Consider the following 24,908-nt stretch of genomic DNA (forward strand, 5'->3'; position numbering starts at 1 on the left):
ACCACCGCCCACTGCGGGTACATGTACGTCTGGTACTGGAGCGGCTGCTGGTAGAGAAGACCGAACACCACTACACCCTGAAGATAAAACGAGAAAGAATTATAATTTATACCAATATTATAAAGAGGGAAGATTTGTATTTTTGTACGTATTAAAACAACTCAAAGACTACTGGACGATTTCAATTCTTTCACCAATAAATAGCTACGTTATCACTGAATAACATTTACTATATTTATAAAAAGGTATTTCCGCAAGGACAAATACGCGAGCAACAGCTAGTAAATAAACAACTGAATGTACCTTATATAGAAACTTACAATTATGAACGTCGGACTGATGAACTTCCAGCAAACTCTCCAATAAATACCCGGTCGGAAGCCAAGCATTTCTTCAACATCATCAGAGAATCTCTCCAAACCTGAGCATAGAAATAATGTTTTAAATTAGGTCAGAACTACAGATATTACTAATATATATAGCATTTGTATATTTATAGCATTAGCCAGTATATTTATAGCATTTGTAGACATTTACAGCGAGCGCACACCTTTGAATCAACTAACGCAAAACTGTTGTGCGATTGTCGACTGTTTCGCAGCCAATTCAACTGTTTTGCTCAACTAAAAGTCGAGTAACGTGCGCACCTCCATATAAGCTCATAGGAAACAAAGCGTGACTAAACAATTGAGCGATAGTTTACTCGAAGATGTGCGCGCTCTTAATAAAGTTGTACACCAATGTCTTACCATAAAACCAGGAGACTGCCAAGGCTTCAAATAGAGCGGAACACAGTAGAGATATACCCGCAGCGTAGGTATCCAGTAGATGAAACATGTAAATGCCACCCTAAGGACACAAACTCATAAATATTATAAACGACAATATTATTAAAACTATAAAATATAGATAAAAGCTTATTAATACTATGATACTTATTTGTCCAACATCGTGTCATGATTATAAATTGTATAAACACTTACGGGAGTAACATTGATGCAGGCCACACAGAAAGACACGCAAACGACAACAAGAGTGAAGTGCTCGCGACGTAGCCGCGTGGCACCGCACGCGCGGGCCTGGTCCAGTAGACCCGTGATCACACACTCCAGACCACCCATCTATAAAAATGAAAATTGTTAGTTGATAAATGGGTAGACTGAAAAAAGCGTTCTTAAAATAACAAATGAATATCAAACACAACAAAAAGCAGTAGACTTGTAAATTGATCCATTGTGATTCTCAGAAACTAAAGGCTACAGAATAATAAAATCTTATAGTTACTTACCCCAGAGTCAAGTCCAAGCATTATCAGCATGAAGAAGAACAGCATCGCCCATAAACTTGCACCAGGTAACGTAGCAACAGCCTCAGGGTACACTTGGAAGACTAGGCCAGGTCCTGAACAACAAAAAACAAAAAAAATAATTGCCATAAACAGACAGAATTATGCCAAAATATTGATCATTCTACAGGAACTATTATTTCAACTGTACCTTCGGTAGCAACGGAAGATATAGGCACACCTTGTTTGTGCGACATAAAGCCCAAGTAGGTGAAGATGACAAACCCAGAGAAGAACGATGTGAAACAGTTGACGAGTGTTGTTACCAAGCAGTCTCTGGAAAGAATAGAATTTTTACCGAACTTATCACAACGAAAGAAGACAAATATGTTAATGTAGATAATAATGATGCAATGAGATCAATTTTTTATTTGAATTAAGGAGCTAAAAGACGCAATAAACACACAAACTAAGATCACACAGCGCGCTCGTAGGATTCAAAGGGCGACTAAACTCTTGCATAACAGTTAAGTCGCGCTTTGAATACTATGAGCTTAATGGAGGTGCGCACGTTGTGCACAACAGTCGTGCGATAGTTTAGTCAAAGCGCCCGCTCTTTGAAACCAAAGTAACTAATGTATACCTGTAGCAATTGTTGTGGAATGTATTGTAGCTGGCATAAGAGAGATGAACCCCAAAGCCAGCTCCAACCGAGTAGAAGATCTGGACAGCGGCATCTACCCACACCTGTTAACAATAGCAGGAACACATATTAAGAATAAAAGAAGGAATAGCTATCACTAAACATTTGTTTTGAAATTGCAAATGTGACGTCACGGACCTGGGTATCCTTAAGTCTGCTCAGCTCAGGCTGTAGGTAGTATGCGATGCCACGCGCGGCTCCTGGCAGAAGCAGTCCACGCGCCAGCAGAATCGACAACACTACGTACGGCATTGTTGCTGTCAGCCACACCACCTTGCCTGAAAGTTGTAAGTGTAACATTAAGTTAGAAACTATACGCTGAATTGTAAATTCTTTCCAATTGATTGTGAATACGAAATTATTACATGAATATTTTGATCCTAACTTACCAGAGCTTTTAACGCCTTTAAACAGTGAAAGGTATAATGTGATGTAGACGACACCGAGACATGCAGCAAGCTGCCACTTCGGCAGACCCAAGTCGTTCAGTCCCTCCGAATGCTGCATCTCCAATACCGCTCGACTGTGAAAATAGTTTCGACATCTTAAATAAAAATTGGTTATTAAGTGTTTCTTTGGAGCAAGAAATAAAGATATTAAACAAATTTATAAAATCGTTTTAAATTCGTTAAAGAAAGGACAAAAGAAACATAATTGTATTTACCACACAATCTATACTAGCATTGTAAAAAGGAAATATTTGTATTTTTATTTCAATACATACAGTATTGAAATAATTCAAAAACTACTAGCCCGAATTAAAAAAATCCTTTACCATTAAAAAGCTATCAGTGAGTAACATAGACTATGTTTTTATTAATTTTTAATTTCCCGCGGGTGAAGTCATGAACAACAGCTAATATAGAGATATAAATTAACTAACTGAAAGAACTCTGAAGCTGGCGTGAAATGAGACAATGGTCCTTGGTAAGGGGTATCGGTGCGGTTGGTGTTGTTCGATCTTGCTGCGTCCCAGCACTGGTCGGTGTTCCACGCGTTGTCGCAATGCAGCCACGGCAGCTCGGACCTCGCTGATGATACCAGGAAGTAGAACGCCCAACCTGACACACGGTATTATAAGATATGAGTGACTTCCTGCGGCGATGCGGAAGAAAATCCCGAGGAACGGAATGGCCTATTCCATGGAAATATAAGCATTATCAAACTGCCCTTTTACTTACAGACAGTATGTTCTTATCTTTCATACATCTCTATCAGGCGTCATATCTGAATTCTCTTCCTTATGCATGTCCTGTTTCACACAAACCATACTTTCTTTAGTCTTCCTATAATAGTCTGTTAATGTTTCACTTATTTTAATTACGTCATACCTATTATTACGTTGTAGTAGAAAGACACGTAGAAAGCAACCATAACAGCGCAGAAACCTACACCTGAAAAATAACAAAACAATTACAAAATGTATAACATTTTTAGATTACCAACGTCATTTAATATTTTTACTGAACCTTTAAAGAGTGGGCAAATCTTCCACAGCGTGATCGGTCCTTGTCGGTTATATTGGCCGAGTATCAGTTCCATGTAGAAGAGAGGAACCGCCCCGAAGACCAGCATCAGCATGTAGGGGATTAGAAATGCTCCTGCACAAGGTAAAATACTATTAAATACAAAACAAAGAAATTGAATACTTAAATAAATGCGTAATTTTTAAAGAATCTGGAAACTAGTCGTACGTTTTTCAAATACTCTAGGTTGAACTAAACTTACCGCCGCCGTTTCTATAGCAAAGATAAGGGAAGCGCCAGACATTGGCTAAGTCCACAGCAAAGCCGATGATTGAGAGCAGGAAGTCGGCGCCTGTTCCCCAAGTCTCTCGGCCGTCACTCGCCTCTGTTAAAATATAAATTAATTACTACGTGAATATGATTAATTAAAAAAATTAACTTCCGGTCGATTTTTGCAAAGATATTTAAATATGTAACAGCGTATTAAATAGTAATACAACGCCTAAAAGCTAATTTAAAAAGGTCAAAAAAATTTTTATCGTCTTTCAGTAAGTTTAGCTCAAAAGATTCGTTTCAATATTCTGCCTTTAGACTGTAATTATAGCGCATCACATACATTTCTTGCTTTAGAATCGCATTTATAGAAAATTTATTGAAAATCTCTAAATATTTAGCGTCTGGTATCGTGATCTTTCATAAGAGGTCACACAAAAAGGTGTATTTTGACAACCCTATAGTTAAACATTCTATAAATGTCAGTTAGTAAAATTAGACAACCACTCAAGTTATCACAAAATCTCAAGAACATAATCCAATGAATTTGTTGATTAAAACGCGATTACCCGGCTTAATACTGTTGGCTCTAATCCTCTTCGCCTCGCTGTAATAGCCTTCCTCCTCTATCTGGACTTTAGGCTCTCCTGCAACACAAACACTTTACGCTAATCTATCTTTAAGTGCTTCTAAATGTTCCTGCATGAAATTAACTTGATTGATCTATTTACACAATTTATTCGGAGTTTAATTTATACTAATATTAGCTTTTGCCCGCGACTCCGTCAGCGTAGTATTAAAAAAACTAAGTAGCCTATGTGTTCTTCCAGACTATCCTCTTTAACTATGCCAAAATTTCGTTAAGATCCGTTCAGCAGTTTAAGATACAAACTCTAACATACATCCATCCATCTAAACTTTCACATTTATACTATTAGTATTAGTATGATTACAAAGTGGAAAGATTTGGATTTTTGTATGTATGGAAATAACTCAAAATTTACTGCGGCGATTGTTATTTTACCATTAAAAATATCAGTGAGTAACATAGCCAATGATTGTATTATTATTTTTTAACTTCACGCGGACGAAGTTGCGAGCAACAGCTAGCAATAAATATGTTCCTTAAAGTCGAGTAAAAAATTAACTTTATTAAACAACTAACTAATAATTTGTATTTTCTTGTGAATTAAATACATTATTGCACCGATTAAAATAATAAAGGCAATATTTGTTACTAGATTTTATTTGAATTCTGCGCGTACGAAATCACTATCAAAACAGCTATATTATAAAGATTACTAAATTCATAAAGTAATTAACTGTTTAAAACCATCATATAAGTCATGTATCGACTGCTGTAATTGATATCAACTTGATCGTGACGAGTGATGAACAGTGAAGTTTGACAAGCCATTTACACTCAAGCATCAATCGACCAATCAAACGACTGAAAATAGACCCTTCCCTAATTAAAAGGACTTTATACAGATTTATAATTCGTATAATTATGCAAACAAAGCATTGTTTGCGTAATTATGAGTAGTGACCTTTTTTATTTATTTATTCTTTTGCACAGTTACAAAACATATACTTTAAAGCTTAGACAAAAATTCCTATTTTTTTACTTACTCTTGTAACAAGATAATGTTACTACTGATCCCTTCGTCGATTTGTGATCTGGAAACAAATGAAACATTTTTAGCTTTTACATTTTAATCGCAATCTAGCTGTGGATTTCCATTATCAAGAAACTTGTATAAAAACGTATCCTATGAAAAACAAAAGGGAATCGAAGATTTTTGTTAAATTGAGATTTTTTTGTCAAATCGTAGGACAGTTTATTTCCCACCTCAGTTTTAATCTCTACTCGGTTATGTACCTATTAATTCCAAGACGATTTTAATATAAGAATATGAAAAGCAATAACCACCTGACCGAGGACGGTCTCGGGCGAATGGCATTCAGTTCTTAATAGCGCGCCGTTCGTATTAACGTATAATGGGATGCCGATGCGAAAAAATTTCTCAATAATTCTCACCGGGATGCCGATTATATTGGAATTCAAAAATGGAACGCTCCTATTCGATTCCCATCCCTGGAACCGCATCCGTTGTGTGGCTACGATGCAATATTTTACATTCTTGTTTATCTTTTTTTTAATAACCAAACAAATGCAAAGGCTTAATCTTACGAATAAAATGCGAAAGTTTATATGGATGGATATTTGTTAGCGTTTGTACCCTAAACTACTAAACGGATTTCTATGTAATTAGGCATAAATAGAATGGAGAGGATACTCCGGAAAAATACGTTGTTCTTTTTAATTCCACGCGGATTGAGTCACGGGCGAAATGACAAGAGTGTTCAAGGATTTTATTATTCTTAAAATTTGTAAAAAGACGCCTCTTACCATATAAAGAAGTAAATTTGCGGTTCTCCGATTGTTGGAATTGCCAATATGCATTGTTGTTTGTCGCCTTGATGTTTCCAAGAGCTTATTTCTCATTGTCTTATAAAAAAAACTTTTAAAAAGTTTACAATATTCGCTGAAATATTGAGTAATAAACTTCGATTCAGTTGATTTGAATTTGAAAGAGCTGTAGTGAATAAGAGAATTCAATCATGGATATAGGTTTTTCCCGAGGGAATCCAGTCCGTTCTAATGATTACCTTCTGAAGAGCGCGAACGGACGATCGAAATTATAAAATACTTTTCTCCGAATAATCGAGTAGTTAGATATCATAATAAAAAAAGACAACAAACAAAAGAAAGGTTACACAGTTTTGCAACGCAGGCCATTGAAAAATTATATTTAAGAAAGAAGTATTAAAACAGAGATTTAATTTACTTAGAAGATATTTGACTATAACAAATGAAACTCAAAATTTGTGTTAAAAGATGAAACTGAAACAATACTTTAAGGTTAAACTTAAAATGATGTTAAAGAAAAGTCTATAAAAACACATTTTCACTGAGCACATAACCGCAGACAACTTTGATAGCAGATGTCGTATACGACGCGTTAACTGCTGTAGAAAATAACGGTCAGAGAAGCGAAAGTGGAATTCTTAGTGGAAAGTGGGCTTAAAGCAATAAAGTAGTTATGTAGTGCTCTCCACGCGGCCGGCTTATTGCCTCTCCACATCTTTTGTTTTAACTTGTTTTCAAGAGCTGTTTACATTTTAATATTGACCACCTGTAGTTTATTGTTCCCTATTTCAGTTATCAATTGATATTTACGCAACACGTTTATTGCCCTTCTAGTTATAACTATCGGGTTAAACTTATTTATTAACTAGCTTTTGTCCGAGACTCCGTCCGCGTAGAATTTAAAAAAAAAAGTAACACCTATGCGTTCTTCCAAATTAACATCTATGATAATTTAATCGGAATCCGTTCTTCAGTTTAGACTACAACCTTTAACAAACTTCGTCCATCTAAATTTTCGCATCATACACGCGAGTACTCTTCCATATATCTTCTTCAGTCGTAATATCTAAGTTCACTTCCAAACTTTCTCTTTCACACACTTTCCCTTATAAAGCTTACTAATGAGAATGCTTAGAATATGTAGCTTAAACTGCTGAACGGATCTCAACGAAATTTGGCATACATTAGAATATAGTCTGAAAAAGCACGTGCTAATTACTAAGTTTTATTTAATTAAACGTGGACGCAGTCGCGAACAATATATAGGAAAAATAAATAGGAATAGTAAATTATGACGAAATAATGAATAATAAAATTTTAAACTTGAAAACTAAAATTGAACTGTTAAATGAGAATTAATAGGAAATTAAAGCATCCATCGTGGGTGTCTGCGAACAGAACATTTGCATAAAATTGTATTTTAAATATAGAGTTAAAAAGCTACGTTACTATTATAGTGTATTTACTTAGTGGCTGCAATGTTTGATTACTCGTAAAGGTTGCTTTAATAAAAGGTTATTTACGTTTGCGAAACGTTATTAGCGTTGTCTATTCTGTAACATTAAAATGCGGTCAAATTTATACATTTCTATTACACAAGTGACTAACCGCGTTGTTCACTAAAAAGATTCACGTAATAAACAATTTATACGTTGTTACTGTGACTTTCTATCAAACTACTCGTACAGTCAACCCTCTCATTCTCCTTGTAAGAAGTGAGACAACGATATATTTTTGTTAGTTATAGACTAAACGTAGTGAACAACATTTTTTCACCGGTAACTTCTTTGAAAGGTACTATATTATTTGTCAAGTTTAGTGCCACCTCATATCCTTGTACTGACTCGTCAAAACATTTTACAAAATTGTAAGGTCCATTTTTTTATAAAATAAATTAAACAGTGTCACAAAATAAAATAGAAAACATAAAAAAAATGTGGTTCTGGTTCTGGAGGATTAATAGATAGTGTTAGTGACGATCGTGTGAAAAATATCTCAAGTGAAATGTCAACTATGCTCCTTTTATATATTTTTGTATCTGTGTTTATGTACATTAAAGTATATAATTACTGGTACCGAATGCTCGTGGTGTACTGCCGGCGGAGCAGTAACCGTCATCCCGTACGCTCCGGCCGCCCGGTGTGCTCGTGTTACGGCTGAGTAACGCTGGACTTGCTCGCTGTTCCTCGTAAGAGGGCGCTGTGTGCGTCACCACATTACTGCCGCTCAACGTTGCCTGGAAGAATAGATCTTTAAGATTTGCTATGACGAACACAGACTAACGTTTTATCTTAGTTCAGAGTATTCAACAAATAAAATGACTTTGGATAAAAGGCATTTAAAAAATATATAAACGAGGCAGTGAACAAAATTTCTTCCTCAGTATTTTCGCTCAAAGGTACTATATCAGTTGTTAAGTTTAGTGCCATCTCGTGTATTGTCATGTTATATAATATTTTACAAAATTATAATAAGCTACAACGAATGAATGAATGAATTATTGATGAGGGCTACACCGGTAGAGGTAGAGAAAGAGATGGATGGATTGCGTGAAAGGTGACATGATCAAGAAGGGAGTGATGACTGAGATGACGGATGATAGAGTGCTTTGGAGGACGAAAACCCGGTGCGCCGACTCTACGGGAGTAGGATAAGGCAGGGGAAATGATGATGAATAAGCTAAAACGCAAAATTATAAAAGTTAAAATGAAAAATGAAAAAACCATTAACAAATTAAATATTCATATTTAAATTATTTAATAACACCTATTGGCAAGTTATTTTAATACAGTTAAATACATTGACTGTTTTTAGGATCTATTAAACGTTAGCGTTAGTAAAATTATGTGAAGAATATCTCAAATGAAGTGTTAACTATGCCGTCTCTATATGTTTTTAATCTCTTTATTTTTCATAAATAATGAAAATCTCATTATAGCCCCTACTTAGACTTTAAGGTCAAGCTTGTTTTTGTTTTCATTTAAGATTTCTAGTAATGTAAACTATACAAACCATAGTGGGCACTTTACTGTTGTCATAGTTAGCGTCGTAGCTGGGGAGCCGAGGTCTGGTTATAGCAACTGAAGGCCTATGGCAGCATACGTCTACTTCTTGTTCCTGAATATAATACAAACATTATAAAAAATATTCGTCACAGGCCGCAGAGGTAAGTCTGTGTTTGGCAATGCACGGATCATCCAAATGGCTACGAGAAGTGCTACGTAGGTCTACATGTTTTATAGCGACAATGCTACGCTCGTGTAATGTTATCTTTGTAAAAATATTTTTTGCGTCTGTACACACAATAATACTGTTTTGAGGAATTTGTGCAATTTAGAAATTAATTTTGTATTCACATTTTATCAAATAGAAAACCGTAATAATTGAAACAAAAAGAAGTTTTACCTGAGCACGTTGCGGCGAGGAACCTCTTCTGGAGCCACTACTAGACGACCTGTTGCTTGCATCTGTAATAAAAGATAAATAAGTTTTCTTCGTCGCCAGTGTTACGGTCTACGCTTTTTATAAGTTGACAGCCCTAGATGTAATAACAACCATATCTACACTAATACTAATATTGTAAAGAGGAAAGATTTGTATTCAAAACTACTGGGCTGATTTTAAAAACTCTTTCACCATTGTAATTTATCTGTCAGTAATACCCTGCATTTTGTATTATTTTTTTAATTTCATGCGGGCGAAGTCGCGAGCAACAGAGAGTCTTTATTAAAAATGGCAAATTTCAATTTGGTACTAGCAAGAGAGATTTACATTTTAAATAGTTAAGTAGTAAATATATTCAAAACGTGAAGTTAAATAATTATTCATAAATCCATGTTCAATAGCGAACAATCCGTTTGACATTGAAATGTAAATAATACGTCCATAATATTCCGCATGTTGAGAGAAATCCACGTAATACGATGCGCACATGCTCAACAAACAAATTCATTTGCACGGACGAATTCGCGAAATTATCCGCTTTATTATATTCCGAATATGCAGCGGGAAATCATTTTCATTATTCAATACAGCTCGCACGTGTAACGTATAAAATTTCATATTTGTATTTATAGAGTAAAAGAGAGTTTCATTAATGAAATAATTCCTCCGCTGATATGAGAGTAATATTTATTCTTTTTTTTATGCCTGTTAAGTTTACAGTGCTAAGCATATATTATGTTACTATCTAATCTATTCATAATATCTGCGTGTTTGTTCGCACAGAGATTTTTTCGACCAAAACTATCTACCGTCATTTGAGTCATCACTCCCATTTAAATCTGTCTCCTTTAGGTAAATACCTCTATGTAAGATGTCGCGTTATTGCTTTGACTAAACTACCGCACAACTGTTATGCGATTGTCGATTGTTTCGCAGCCACTTCAACTGTTTAGTTGCACAACTAGTTTCAAAAGTGTGTGGCGTGCTAAGATAATCAGTATCGTTCTATGAAACGAATCGGTCACTGCAAACTGTAGTTGTGTTGTGGTTGTTTTGTGATTGTGTTGTTGTGTTTTGTTGTGTTAGCGTTGTTACCTGGCGTGTTGTCGCGCAGCTCTCCGGCACCGACGCTGTTGCCCAGCCCGGGCATACCCGCCATGCCGCCCGCTACTCCGGCTCCTATTTCATACTGTTATAACTGAAACAAAACAACATAAATTCCTCATTTGTATCTAACGAAACGAAGATCATCAGGCTTGGTTGCATAGGTACAGATGACAAAAAAGGTAACCTACATAGTATCTCAAATAATATCCGTCAATATAGACTTTTAATTTAAAATAGTTACATAGGATTTTTGTCAATACGAGATCCTCGGCTTGTTGTTTTCAAACTAAATTCATTCACCATTCTTTGGTGTATAAAACAAAGTTACCTCAAAACACTCATTAAAGTGATTGTTTTAAAATTAAGAAAAATCAGGCGGTAAATTGAAAAACTACGAAAAGTTAAAAGTGCTTACATTAATGAGAGTTTTGTGTAAAGTAACGACAGCATTATTTGCTATAGACATTCATTCGGTTTTTCTTTTTCATGTACACCAACAAACCTGCGAACCGTTATTCTGTATTTGCGTCGTATTGTTTCTCGCAGTACGTTGCAAATGACAGGTGTAAAGGAATTGTGAGCGAGTTGCTTACATTCCTATTCATATTAGGTTAGGTATAAACTCTCATATAAATAATTAGGTTTATTGGAGGAATTTTAAGCTTTAGAAAGCAAAAATTTCCTTTTTTACTGTTTACATTTGTCAAATTCTCAATTCCAAATGTCAAAATTACCGTTAACATAATAACCTAGCTACCTCAATGTTGGCAGCTTGCAGTTTATAGTCTCTTTTCCACATGAAGGTTTTTTTCAATTTATTTATCTCCTAAGTTTAATAGCGTATATACTAAAACATGTTGTAAGTGTTGAGTTTTTTATTAAAAAACGAATTGTTTAAAAACATGATGTAATTGCTGACATCTTACGCCACAAAGTATGTGTTTACGCTTTATTATATTGGTATAAATTAGAATTATTAAAATGCAATAGTAAGTAGTAGTAATAGTAGTTATTATACTAGTTAATTATTATTATTTAACACGTATGACATTGGAATTGAATTCACCGCGAAGCACCTCATTGAGAGCACAGCTGTCAGATTGAGGCGGGATAATTTGACAGCTTATTGGCTGTCAACGTCAGAAAAATGGCGGACACTTGGACACACGCTCGAGAGATGTGTAGATTATACAAGGGCTAGTTATTTTTAAACGATCTACAACTTATTATATCAGTTTTATTTCAGTTTTTATTCCTTAAAAAATATAATGATAAAATATATACTCGTATAATTGGGTCTAATAACTTTACTTTTTATAAACCCTGTGGGTTTTTGTACTGCTTCAAACATTTTTTTTGTATTTTCAATTTTTTTTTGTCCAATAATTAAAAAAAAACTACTAACTACGATTTGACAATGCAAGGCATAGTTCAAAAGGTAAGCATAACACTTCAGTTTTGTACAGCACAGTACAATTAAAACTTAAGTTGTGTAATGCTTAAGTAACAATAAAAATACTTTTATCCTCATAATCATGGAAATTTACAAAGCTTTCTAACACCATTGTGTTTTAACCTTCCCACGTTAAATGTTATCATATGGATCAGGATTAAATGAGGTCCAAAGATAATAAACTGGAATAGGCGTAGCCAACAGTCAGATAGGCCAGCTGTTTTATTCAGGCTAAGTTACATTGTCAAGACGTAGCGATTTTTTTAATAAGAACTACAATTATATAATTAAAAATTACTCTTGCTAAACCGATAGTTACGGTCAAAATTAACTACTTAGCTAAATATTAGCGATTATTCCTTGTCATTTAACAACATAAAAGGGAAAATCAAATATAAAATTCGTCATGAATCCTCGATAACATTTATATCGCTATTTTGAGTTACACATTTATAAAATAAAAACATTATGAGTGCAATTAAAGTTAATAAAATACAGTTTGCCTTCATTTTTATTCTAATCCAAAAAACAGAACGTTAATTTATTGCTAGTTTTAAATTATAAAACTTTTCCGCCGCCGCGTCTGTACTCCATCATATACCTTACAACCCCTGCTTAATGTACCGTGCGGCCAATTTACAAAGTTCTCACCCGATAGCTTGGCACCGGCCCACGGACCTCGACGGAATCCCGCACATTGCTATTTGAGATAAGCCCCTACGATGTACGTAAGCTAATTCAGTCTCAAGTCTAGACGTTCTAAATTCCGGAAAGATACGGTTTGCGTATACTCTTTAGGTCTCAGTCATGTAGCATAGATTTAGTACAAGAAACTACGAAGGTCTCTCTTAATTAACGACTTTTAGAGAAGTCAGTATTCTTATACCGCGTGAATGAAGGACTACCATTAAGATAGACCGATTTGGATGACATTTTATCTTTGTGTTTTAATTGTTCTCTGTATATTTAGCAGTTGGATTTCACGGCTAGAACACATGCTTAAAAATATACTTCTCATTCTGATTGGAAGCTTTTATAGTTACTTTGTTATCGTGCGGATTTGTCGACAGTGGAAATTCACTGTTATTACAAGTAGAAATCTGAATTATTCAAAAACTAAATACTTGTTATTGTCCACACACAAATTTCTTTATCTAGTAACTTCTAGAATATCAAAATGTTTAGCGAATTTACCTTTCATTAACGCTGACTTTAATAATTATCTCGAGGTTTTAGTTATCAAGGGGTGTAATGAGTCGAACATTTAGCGAGAGGATCATTGCTGCTCGTAAATCGTTTAACATCTTATGAAACGACAGTGAGATAGAAATACTAACTGTTTATTTCATGATTACAGTAAAATACAGTACACTTATATAATTCCGTGAATTTAAAAAATAATTGCAAACGATTTCATTTGTTTTCGAATTTTACAAATTTAAAAAATTGCTTGCAGAGAGAAACTTCAGGAAAAAACAAATCTATCATAAGAGAACCGCACATAGTTACTTAGTTACCAACATATATCCAATCACAGACCATAAGTTATGTGTTTATAATGTATCTATACCAATATTATAAACATAAACAGTTTTTACATTTTTATGTAACGTATAAACTCAAAAACTACTGGACATATAACAAAAACTATTTCACCATTAGAAAGCTACATTATCACTGAGTAACATAGGCTATATTTATTACTAGATTTTTTTTTAAATCCGTATAAAGTCGCGTGTAAACGTTTGTGACACTTTTAGCGTAGTTTTAAACGTACTGTACCTATCTCGTTATGTAGTTGTGTATAGTCTGTGGCAAAACAAGGATCATCGCTACAGCTAGATACGAAATGTGAAGTTCATTCAACCTCACAGTTGGTTTACACTGACAAAACACCTGAAAATGAACGTATCGTTATCCCTTTCATTGTCTTTTAAAAGATAGAGATGGCATGGTTTATAGTAGAAAAGGGTTTAACCCACGTAACTGTAATACGTCTACACTTTCACTTTAAAAGTTTTACACGAGTCAACGATCTTTCGTTGTTAAAATGAATGTAATTTCTTGAATGTTTTCCCTCTTTTTACTTGTCTTTAAAAAGATTCTTTTCATCTCGGGATATTTATTGTTGAATTTATTTATAATTACGTTTTATAAAAGAATTTTCAGTTATTTCCCATTTGTTATTTTCTTTACTAATTTAAAAAAGATGTAGTTAAATAGATATTTTCTTTGCAAGCATTTTTTTACATTTGATTATTATATGAGCTAAACGGATTCCGCTTTTTCGTTCAATCAAGATCTTTCAATTTCAATTCACCGCATTTCAATTTAAACCTAAACAACAACGTAATAATGTTTAAATTGCAGCTTTGTTTATTCAGATATAGATAAGACGCAATCTAATAAGATTCGCTCAACAGTTATTTACTTTACAAGGCTTCCATAAATCTCGAAAGAATTCAAACTTAATTAAGTAAATGCATCAAAAGCATATTTAATTCTAATCATACAATCGTACTTTAAACTACAATACAATTAGAACAAGATTAGAACAATTACAAGAACAATTACAAGATGAATGGATATATAGATGGATGGATGGATGTTAGTTAGAGTTTGTAGGCAAAACGGTTGAACGGAATTCGATGAGATTTGGTATAGATGTAGAGGACAGCCTGGAAGAACACATAGGCTACTTACTTTTGTTCTTTTTTTTAATTCCACGCGAGCGAAAGCTAGTACTATTAGAAAAGCGAAAATTTGTATGGATAGTTTTTTTTTTACTACATATCACTAGAACGGTTTGATACATAATGATGAATTTTATCGGAGATTTAGAACATAATCTAAAAGAAGCCATTAGCTACTTTCTTTTTAAGTTTCAAGTTTTTTTAAACTCACCGAGGACGGTGACGCGGGTAATAGCTAATAAATATTATAAAAGCGAACGTTATTTTTCGAAAAATAGATTCGGTCTTCACCTATTTCTTGATCATGTAATTCACTTGCATATTGCTTCGCTTTTTTATTTCAGTTGATATTTTGATTTGTCATTTATAGACTTTATAATCCTTAAAATAAAGTCGCGGTACTATTACTATAGCGTTTAAAATAAACACAAACGAGAGGATAAAACCATTTACGAATGCAAATAGCGTTCCACAATCCTTTACCGCTAAAATATTTAGCGACGCCACATTAACGCTAAACTAAAATTTACAATATTATCACGCTATTATTAAAACGTTGAATAAATCTTGTATAAAAATCATCATTCTATGAGTGGTCAATTAGTCAAGCATAAATCTTACTAATATTATAAATGTGAAAGTTTAGATGGATGTTTGTTAGAGTTTGTATCCTAAACGGGTGAACGGATTTATATGAAATGTGACATAGATGTGGAGGATAGTCTGGAAGAACACATAGGCTACTCAGTTTTGTTTTTTTCAATCACAAGCGAACGGATTCGCGGGCGAAAGCTAGTAAAAGACAATAAACAAATATAGAAGTGTCATATTTTTATTATTTGTGGAAAATTCGCAATCATTCCAAATGACCAAAACAAAAATAGCTGCAACAAAATGTTAATTGAAATATTTTAATTATTCTACAGATGAATACAACGTAGTAGCTACAATTTAAATATTTCACATCTTTTATTACATTAGTCGGAATTGCCAGAGATGACTTTTGCAAGAAATGTGAGCATTTGTCGATTAGGACCGATCTTCGGCATTCTAATTATGTCAAAATTTGAGCCCCTAAGTTCTATAAATAATAAATAAACACAGTAGCAACAGTTATCTATACTTATCTATATCTATACTTTAATATTATAAAGAGGAAAAATCTATATTTTCGAAAAAAAATTCATGTGTTAAAATAACCCAAAAACTACTTGACCGATTACAAAAATTCTTGCACCATTTGAATGGTATGTTACGTAACATAACCTGTATTTTTCCTATTTTTTTTAATTCACCAGGTCGAAGTCGCGGGCGAAAAGTATATATTATAACAGAATAGTTGCCGTATTTAATAGCCAGAAAGATACTGTGATAAGAAACGGTTTGGATTTACAGCGTCTATTTATCCGCTTCCTTCCAATCCCTTTTGTTTCTCAGTCCGAGTTGTTTATTATATCTTAATTAAAATTTCCCATTTAAACAAAGACGATTTTATTTTTAAGTGGAACATTGCTCAAGAATTCATGTTACTTTTTTATGAGAGCAGGGGCAAATGAATAACAGGAACATCGAGTTTTACATCGATGCCTTGGAAGTCCAAGACCAGAATGTATTGCCAGCCTTTGAGGTTGAATTACCTTTTTCATTGATTTATCGATTTTTATGATCATAAGGCTATATCGATTATATATTGATTGATGCAATCGAGTTTGTTTCGAGTTGTTTAAAAATCTTTTAATGCAAACCATTCTATGTAGGATTTAGAAAGGAATAATAAATAATAAGGTATGATTTTAAGAAATCAAAGGGTTGAAAATAGGTTTTTAAAATTAGTTTCTTTGTATATATCTGTTCATTCTATCAAATTAACAAGGACTTAGTTTATTATAAGTAAATTGAAATACGTCATTGCATCTTTAGTGTTATGGCTTCTGTTTATTTTCAGTGAAACTTAATTAAAACTAAGATAACTTGCTGAGGTATTGAAAACTGAGAACTGTTGTAAAGACATTAAGTTAAGATTATTTTGATAAATACGTTTATTTAAGAATTTATATTAATTATTTATTAAAACTATTCTGAAGACACACACGATTGTAACTGGCCAATAATTATATTGGTAGTTATTAATTTATTTTATAAATATTTAGTATCTAAATGTGTTTAAATCTTGTGTGAACTAAAGTTAGTGTTAACATCCAATGTGTATTTAAGGACGTTAATTTCATACCCGTTTTTGTAAAATCATCGAAATCAAATAGATCGAAATATTATTCTAACAATAAACATAGGTACGTGTTAAAATATAGCTTTTATATTGATAACTAGCTGTTGCTCGCGATTTCCTTCGCGTGAAGTTAAAGAATAATTAAAAGTATAGCCTATGTTACTCGCAGATAACGTAGCTTTTAATAGCGGAATTTTTATATTAAAAATACAAATCTCTCCTCACTATACTATTGTTGTATAATTTTGCTGAAATGTTAATATTCGATATAAAATCATCATCTCCATGCCTTTATATTAAAATCGCCACAATCTGTACTGTACTTAATAAATTTCTATCAGTCTTCATATTTACATTCAAATGGGAAGTGAAATAAATTCTTTGACTGTAAACATGTTAGACGTAGTATCGTGGTGGATACATTACGCTGTCAAGGGCACTGTCAGACCATTAGCAAAAGGCAACGCGAGCCCACCGCAAGGGTGGCCCATCGTAAGTGGCTCCATTGAACCATAGTATCAGTGTAGGTGTTAATTAAGGTACCCTTCCACTATTACTTTGACGTAGTTAACACCTTAGTTAATAGTATTACAATACAGGATGACTTTGACTAAACTATCGCACAAGAATTTACTCTAACTTTGATTCCTATGAGTTTATATGGAGTTGCGCACACTACTCGATTTTTAGTTGTGCAACTAAACAGTTGAATTGACGCAAAACAATCGACAATCGGACAACAGATGTGTTACAGTTTAGTCAAAGGTATGCCCGCTCTTAAACTATCATCTGTCTTACGATACAACAAACCCGTTAATAAATCAATTTGAATATTTGAAATCCAAACAATAAATATACGGGTTTCAAAAGTTAATTATAAGATGTCAAAGAATAATTCAAACAAAGAAGAGGATTTTAAAATGAAATCATGTACCGTGATTACCCTAAGATATCTTGCGAGTGACATGGGGTCGAATATACCCCATTGTTCCGCACTGAACGTGTGCTTCAAATCCTCCAGGTACAGGATACAGAGCATTATTTAAAAATAATTAAAACCTTTTTAAGTTGATCCTCTTTTGAGTCCCGACTCTTTGTCTGAACGTAAATTAATAAGCCGAATCTATATTTTAATACTAGCTGTTCCCCTGTGACTTCATAGGAATAAAAAATTTAAAACTTTATTGTTTACATTTGCCAAATTCTGAATTACAAATGTCAAAATGAATGAAATGAGAGGTTTTTTTCCAAATTTTTGTACCCCCCAAGATTAATAGCGTGAAAATATATAGCCTAAAGCATGTCGTAGGTGTAGGGCTTTTTATTAAAGAAAGAATTATTCAAAAATATACTATGATTGCTGACATCTTACGCCACGAAGTTGTGTATGTTTACGCTTTATTATATTAGTATAGTTAAAATACAAGGGAAACACAAAATATTTTAAGTTATAGAGGTTTTAAGTTATCAAGGTCTATGTTGTAGAGCTTTTGGACTCTGATAGGAAGGGAACATATTATTTTTTAAAGTTAAAGAGGTTTTTAAGTTACCAACGTTTGTGTTATCGAGGTTACTGTACAGACCTCATTTCTGTAAAGCCAACATTACACTGCCAACTGAAAATCAATTAAAACTAAGGATGTACTTTAAAAGTCGAGCAAACCCATATATAAAAGAATTCTACTAAACAATTTTTAAATCAATTATGATATAAAGTAATAAAGTTATACGTTCAAAAAGTTAATAATTATTTATCTTAAAGTGACACCGTTAAAAAGATCTTACGAATCTTTTTTCCCGCGCAACGCTTAGCAATAAACAATTTATGTTCATAACCACACAATTTCCGACAGCTCAGGTTAATTTCCGGAAAATGTAATTATTTCTTTTTTTACGGGAACATTACACAACAAATTCATAGGTCGAAAGGTTTCGATCTTTCCGAGATGTCAATATTTTTTAAACGATATAAAACTACCAAAAACTAGTAGAGTTCTGAGATAAAAAATATACAGACGAATTGAGTACCTCCTTCTTTTGGGAAGTCGGTCAAAAATAGAAGAGTTTCCATACAGATAGCTTGAGTAATTAAAAAGACATGTATGGATTGCGTAAAAGGTGACATGATCAAGAAGGGAGTGATGAGATGACGTATGTGGAGGAGAAACCTGATGCGCCGACCCTACGGGAGTAGGATAAGTACGAAGATAATGAGTGAGCAATTAAAATATACTCAAGTGCTTTTATCTAGGAAACATATTTTATCTTGAGTATCTATTAACATTAACCACTATAGTCATTTTCAATCTTAATACGAGTAAATCATAGTAATTACATCTTGATTTTTAATTCTAAGGTAATCTTACTTTAAGCCACTTTCTCTTTACCGCCCTTATAAGGAGAGGATGCGAAGGGGAAGTGGATTTAACGGTGGGGAGATGCATAGGAAGGGGAAATATCCTCTTTATGTGCGTCTCCTCCTCCGTCAATGAAGGTTAGGCAACGCATCTGCAATTGCGGATGTCTATGGGCAGCGGTCGCTTCGCCATTTTGGCGTTTGGTTTGCCATCTTATGTTAAAAAAAAAATCTTACTAAAAGAATTTTACTAAAAATAAATGAGAAAAGTTTGGATGGATGGATGTTTGCTAGAGTTTATAGATCAAATTGATGAATAGATCTCGATGAAACTAAGCATAGATAACGCGAATGTGCTGAAAAAATATTACTATTTACTTTTGTTTTTTTTTAATACCACGCGGACGGATTCGCGTACGAAAGCTAGTCAAAAATAAAACCAGAATGAATATTCAAATACATTCAAAGTTGCTGATTTAACAATCTTTTCAATTCGTAAATTTTATGGTAATTGGAAGTAGAGTTAAAAACCCTCTTACAATACAACTTCCCACCCACTGAACCTAAAAATATCCACAAAGAAAATGTACGCTATCATCAATTACATTAAATTCTTTTCAAAGTTATACGTTCGCATTTCGTTCCGCAAATAGCGTGGTGCTAACAACTTATACATTATCTAATCGAGTCCATTTATCATTTGTCAATGTCCCCTGTAACGGTCCGGTCAATGCTTCCGAAGACTGAAATCGAACTACGTAGTTGCACAAGGCTAGAGCAGTGAGATAGAGCAGTCGATAATCCAGTACTACTACTGTCTGAATGCACACTTGGACGATAAAACAATATCAGTACTGTAATATCTACTGCTCTACTTCACTATTATACTATCGTGTAAACTAGCATTGCCTCGATGTTACTCTTTAAAGTGTTCACTTAACTTTTATGGTTCGGATGTTAAAGGTGATTCTAAAAAGTTAAAAGCGTACTATTTCAGGTGATGTTTTGAAGGTTTATTTACTCTATACACTCTTATCGAGAAAGCTTTGCAAATCGTTTAGCAGACGCGTGAATCTGATCACGCCGGGCTAGTAATTTAAGTCGAGTGCCGAGTAATTTAAAGGTAAATAATTATCTAAACCAAAATCATTCACACTCCGGTTTTTTTTTACATCTTAAGGTGGCAAACCAGCAAGCGGCCACCTGAAACCGCCAAACTGCGAAACAACCGCTGCCCATAGACATTCGCAATAGCGGATGCGTTGCCTATCCTTAATCGTCGGAGATGCACATAAAGGGGATGTTTCCCCTTCTATGCGCCTTCTCCACCGTCAAATCCAACTTCCCTCCTCATCATTTTCGTATAAGGAAAACTGTGGAAAGGAAAAGTTGAGCCTCTGGCACCAACTCATCGGACTGTAAGCGGAATTACTTGACGCCTGTTTTCTGTGTGGTCGTGGTATTACATCCTCTACGTTTATGCCAAATTTCATAGAGATTCTTCCAGCCGTCACAAATGGCTACAAACTCTAACATCCATCCATCCGTCTAAACTTTCGAATTTACAATATTAGTAAGATGTTAAATGTATCAAAATGCAGGAGTTTATAAAGAAATGTTTTCGTTCCCTGAACCCTGAACATATTACATAGGTCTTTATCATATTACGAGTAAAGTAAATTAACAAGGTAATAAGTAGAAAAATTAGATTTGTACATTAACGTCGCAAGGGACTAATGTACTCCAAAACGTTTCCTTTTAGATTTCGTGAATGTCAATATTATTAGTGAGGGTTTACACTGCATTCATATACTATATCTTCCTTCTCTTTATTGTTTCTCAAATTTTAACGGAATGTTTTATTTATATAGACGATCTTAAGTACAGCCAGATGCATAAATATTAACACATGTATAAAACTTCAAAATGAACATAATTAATTATTGAAGAATATTATTTTAATATGAATAAAATATTTACATTGTTATTGACGAATAAATGTTTGCAAATTTTGTGAAACCGAATTCCTACACAAGTTTGTGAAGTTTCGTAAATGTATTTATGCAGCTGAGTGTACCAACGACCAGACTTACTGAAAATAAAAAAATATCCACCACAGATATATTAAAACACATATTCTTGACATGTCTAAGGACTAAGATGGATAGAATCTATATCTTTTAGTAAATGAAGTTACACATCATTTGTCACAGAAACAAGATTAAATCAGTTCTCATTTCATTTTAAACAAGTCACATATATTCCCTTTCTTTTGTTTTTACAATGGCCAATAATAAACTTTACAAAAGTAAACCGCGAAAACTTTACGAAACCTTTATTCTCTGCAAAAAAAAACTTTATAAAAGTCTATCTCCGAAACTTTTTAGTCTCTCGTGTTTTACTTTAGCCTTTGAGATAATTAAAAACATCTTTATTAATATTTTGTTAATCAGGATTTTAATTTTTGATAAGAGAAATTTATTAAATTCATACTTACAATAATTTATAGTACTTTGCTAGTATGGTGGCGAAAAAGATTGAAAACGTAAAGCCAGAGCACTATGTACAGCCTATATTTGAAAGAGAAATAATATGTTTATAATATTTTTGATTTACGTACAAGTCTATTTCCAAAAAAAATATTTACTGTTGAATTAAAATATTTATTGTTGATAATCGCAAAAATTTATTCACTTCTCAATCTCCTTTAATCAAAGCTCTGATTTAACAACAAAACTTTCCCCTAACAACCCATCCATATGACAGTCAAAGATTATAAACATTATAAAGTACTAGCTATTGCTCGCGACTTCGTACGCTTAAAATTAAAAGTTATGAAAGCTTATGGTACTCACAAATAAATAACCTTTCTAATGGTAAAAGAATTCTTAAAATCGGCCTAGTGGTTTTTGAGTTATTTTAATACATACAAAAATCATAGATTATAGTCATATATCATATATGACTATAATCTATGATATCAAGACTATAATTTATATGACTATAATCTATGACTAATCTATGACATCATATATCAAGCATAGATTATAATTAGTACAGATGTCATAAATTAAAAAGCTTAGTATCAAAGAATATTACACGTAACAATATATCTTTAAAAACTTACCTTCCATAAATAAAATATCCGGTTTTACCAAAGCTATATTAGTTAAATCACTTGAATATTTAGATTATAATTAAAGTTAAATAGAAGTTCGTAGTCACGTGAAAGTTTTGCGGTGCGCTGAGCACGGGGCAAGCTTTCTCTGCGGCGCGCGGCAAGATACTGAAAGCTGGAGGTTGTGTAGAGCTTCAGGAGCTTTTGCAGCGACACGTACCCTTGAAAAAACACACCTTAACATTGCAATTATGCACCAACTTAGACCGTATCAATTAATATAGCGCGTTGAATATTTTCTCAAAGTTATACAATTTATTTAAATTAATTTATTTTAGCTTTTATTATTATAATAAAATGTTTAATAATAGTTAAAATACAAAATTTAACATCACTGAAAATTCTATTTTATAACATAGATGCTACGCGCTACGCAAACAATGTCGATTAGTTAAAGCTACAAGCTACGCAGTGTTTAGATGCTACGAATCTACGACTTGAGCTACAAATCTTTGATGTCATATTTTTTAAATAAATCTTTACACCATCAACAACCTGCTTTTAGTTTCATAAAGGAATAGTTGCAGTATTATCCTGTTTTCATTACTTTGGTAGAGCCCGCTTTAACATCTTCGCACGAATGGGTCGGCTCGTCCGGTGAAATACCACACAGAATACAAGCATTAGGCGGACGCAATTCCGCGTTTCATTTGATGAGTGTGGTGCCGAAGGCCCAATTTTTTCCCTTTCCCGTCCCACCTTGTTCTTATATTATATAGAAAGTGAATTTGATGGTGGAGGAGACGCATAGGAAGGGGAAATATCCTCTTTATGTGCGTCTCCTCCTCCGACGATTAAAGGTAGGCAACGCATCCGCTATTGCGAATGTCTATGGGCAGCGTTCGCTTCGCCATTTTGGCGGATTTAGGTGGCCGCTTGCTCGTTAGCCCCTTTTTGTAAAAAAAAAAAACTTTTTAGCTGTTATGAGTTGAAATAGATATGAAGCTTGAACAGTAAGTGCTAGTAATTTAATGCCAGATGTTCGTTAAAAGCATAGGACAAAGAGCCGACTGATGCAAGCGTCTTTTCTCTTGATAGATCGTATAGGGTCGCAAACATTTAAACAGAAGTATGTGCAACTATAAAATGTATGGTCTAATATTTATATTTGTTTTGTAGATATATTATAATTATGATGTTATCTATATTAACATTATAAAGAGGAAATATTTGTATTTTTGTATGTATTGAAATAACTCAAAAAGTACAGGGCCGATTTTAAAAATTATTTCACCGTTAGAAAGGTTATTTATCTGTGACTATTTTTTTTTAAATTTCACGCGGGCGAAGCAACAACTAGTCAACAACAAAATAATAAATTAATTTTTCGATCCTATGTTCTTCTAAAATTATTACTTTTTAAACTTTGCACGGACTGTCGAACTAGATATCGGAAGTTCAAATCCCGTAGTTATATAAGCCCTAGTTTATTTGGAATTAAGAAATATTTAATAAAATGTAATTAAGAAATATTTATTAACGTTCAAAAATTTGCTTTTCAAATGCTATAGTGTCTTAAAAACCTTTTTTTTTTTTCGTTTTATGTTAAATTTCCTAAACAGTATATTGTAGCAACCGTATATGGTTTAGGAAATTTGATACAAACCTTCTGAACCGACTCACTGAGTTTTTTATCTTCATAATTTATGAAAGGAAAAATTATTAAACATCAATCTCATATTTATTATACTTTGATCCCTTCTATGAAAATAATAATACGGTCAGCAACTTCGTACAATAAATTTACGTACTTTTTCTTTTTACCCTCCTATTTGGGGATTGTTGTTCGTGGAATATGACGATCTAAACTCTAAATTCGCTAATGTTTTTGAAGTTAACAGCGTAAGCCCTGAAAATAAACTACCGCACAACTGTTTAGTCTCGCTTTGATTCCTATGAGCGTATATGGAGGTGCGCATACTACTCGATTTTTAGTGCAACTAAACAGTTGAATTCGCTGCGAAACAATCGACAATCGCACAACAGTTGTGCGATAGTTTAGTCAAGGGTGTGCGCTCGTTCTAAATAATTTAGAGAAAAATGGCACAGCAATGCCTGGTGGTCGAAAAACTAGTAAGTTTTTAAGAACATGATCTTTCCATAGTTTTGCATGTAACATAAATGGGCGGGAAAACTAAAACCATCGTCTTTAATCTGATTTTTTGAGTTTTATAACTAAACTATCAAAACCTAATATTGTAAAGAAAAGTGAGATCAAAGATTTCTGTAAACGAGGCGATTAAAGAAATGAGGAAACCTTTCAGTAGCGAAGAAATAATAGAAAGATTA

General features: G+C 33.4%; 1 protein-coding gene across 1 annotated transcript in view; it reads right to left on the reverse strand.

Moving 5' to 3' along the window:
* Window positions 1-10,764, reverse strand: part of LOC106111713 (sodium-dependent noradrenaline transporter-like) — an 11,155-nt gene extending 391 nt beyond the window's left edge. Inside the window, exons 1-19 of the mRNA XM_013293856.1 lie at window positions 10,701-10,764; window positions 9,567-9,628; window positions 9,174-9,278; window positions 8,238-8,397; window positions 5,360-5,407; window positions 4,297-4,374; window positions 3,717-3,839; window positions 3,458-3,589; window positions 3,320-3,382; window positions 2,872-3,049; window positions 2,378-2,511; window positions 2,127-2,266; window positions 1,929-2,032; window positions 1,497-1,621; window positions 1,289-1,401; window positions 984-1,121; window positions 750-849; window positions 321-421; window positions 3-77 (exon numbers count right to left, since the gene is read on the reverse strand). Coding sequence (XP_013149310.1) covers window positions 3-77; window positions 321-421; window positions 750-849; window positions 984-1,121; window positions 1,289-1,401; window positions 1,497-1,621; window positions 1,929-2,032; window positions 2,127-2,266; window positions 2,378-2,511; window positions 2,872-3,049; window positions 3,320-3,382; window positions 3,458-3,589; window positions 3,717-3,839; window positions 4,297-4,374; window positions 5,360-5,407; window positions 8,238-8,397; window positions 9,174-9,278; window positions 9,567-9,628; window positions 10,701-10,764 — 2,043 coding nt within the window. The remainder of the gene's footprint in view (window positions 1-2; window positions 78-320; window positions 422-749; window positions 850-983; window positions 1,122-1,288; window positions 1,402-1,496; window positions 1,622-1,928; window positions 2,033-2,126; window positions 2,267-2,377; window positions 2,512-2,871; window positions 3,050-3,319; window positions 3,383-3,457; window positions 3,590-3,716; window positions 3,840-4,296; window positions 4,375-5,359; window positions 5,408-8,237; window positions 8,398-9,173; window positions 9,279-9,566; window positions 9,629-10,700) is intronic.
* Window positions 10,765-24,908: the final 14,144 nt, after the last annotated feature.

The sequence above is a fragment of the Papilio polytes genome, unplaced genomic scaffold (genome assembly GCF_000836215.1).
Source record: "Papilio polytes unplaced genomic scaffold, Ppol_1.0 DF824146.1, whole genome shotgun sequence".
NCBI classification, from domain to species: Eukaryota; Metazoa; Arthropoda; class Insecta; order Lepidoptera; family Papilionidae; genus Papilio; species Papilio polytes.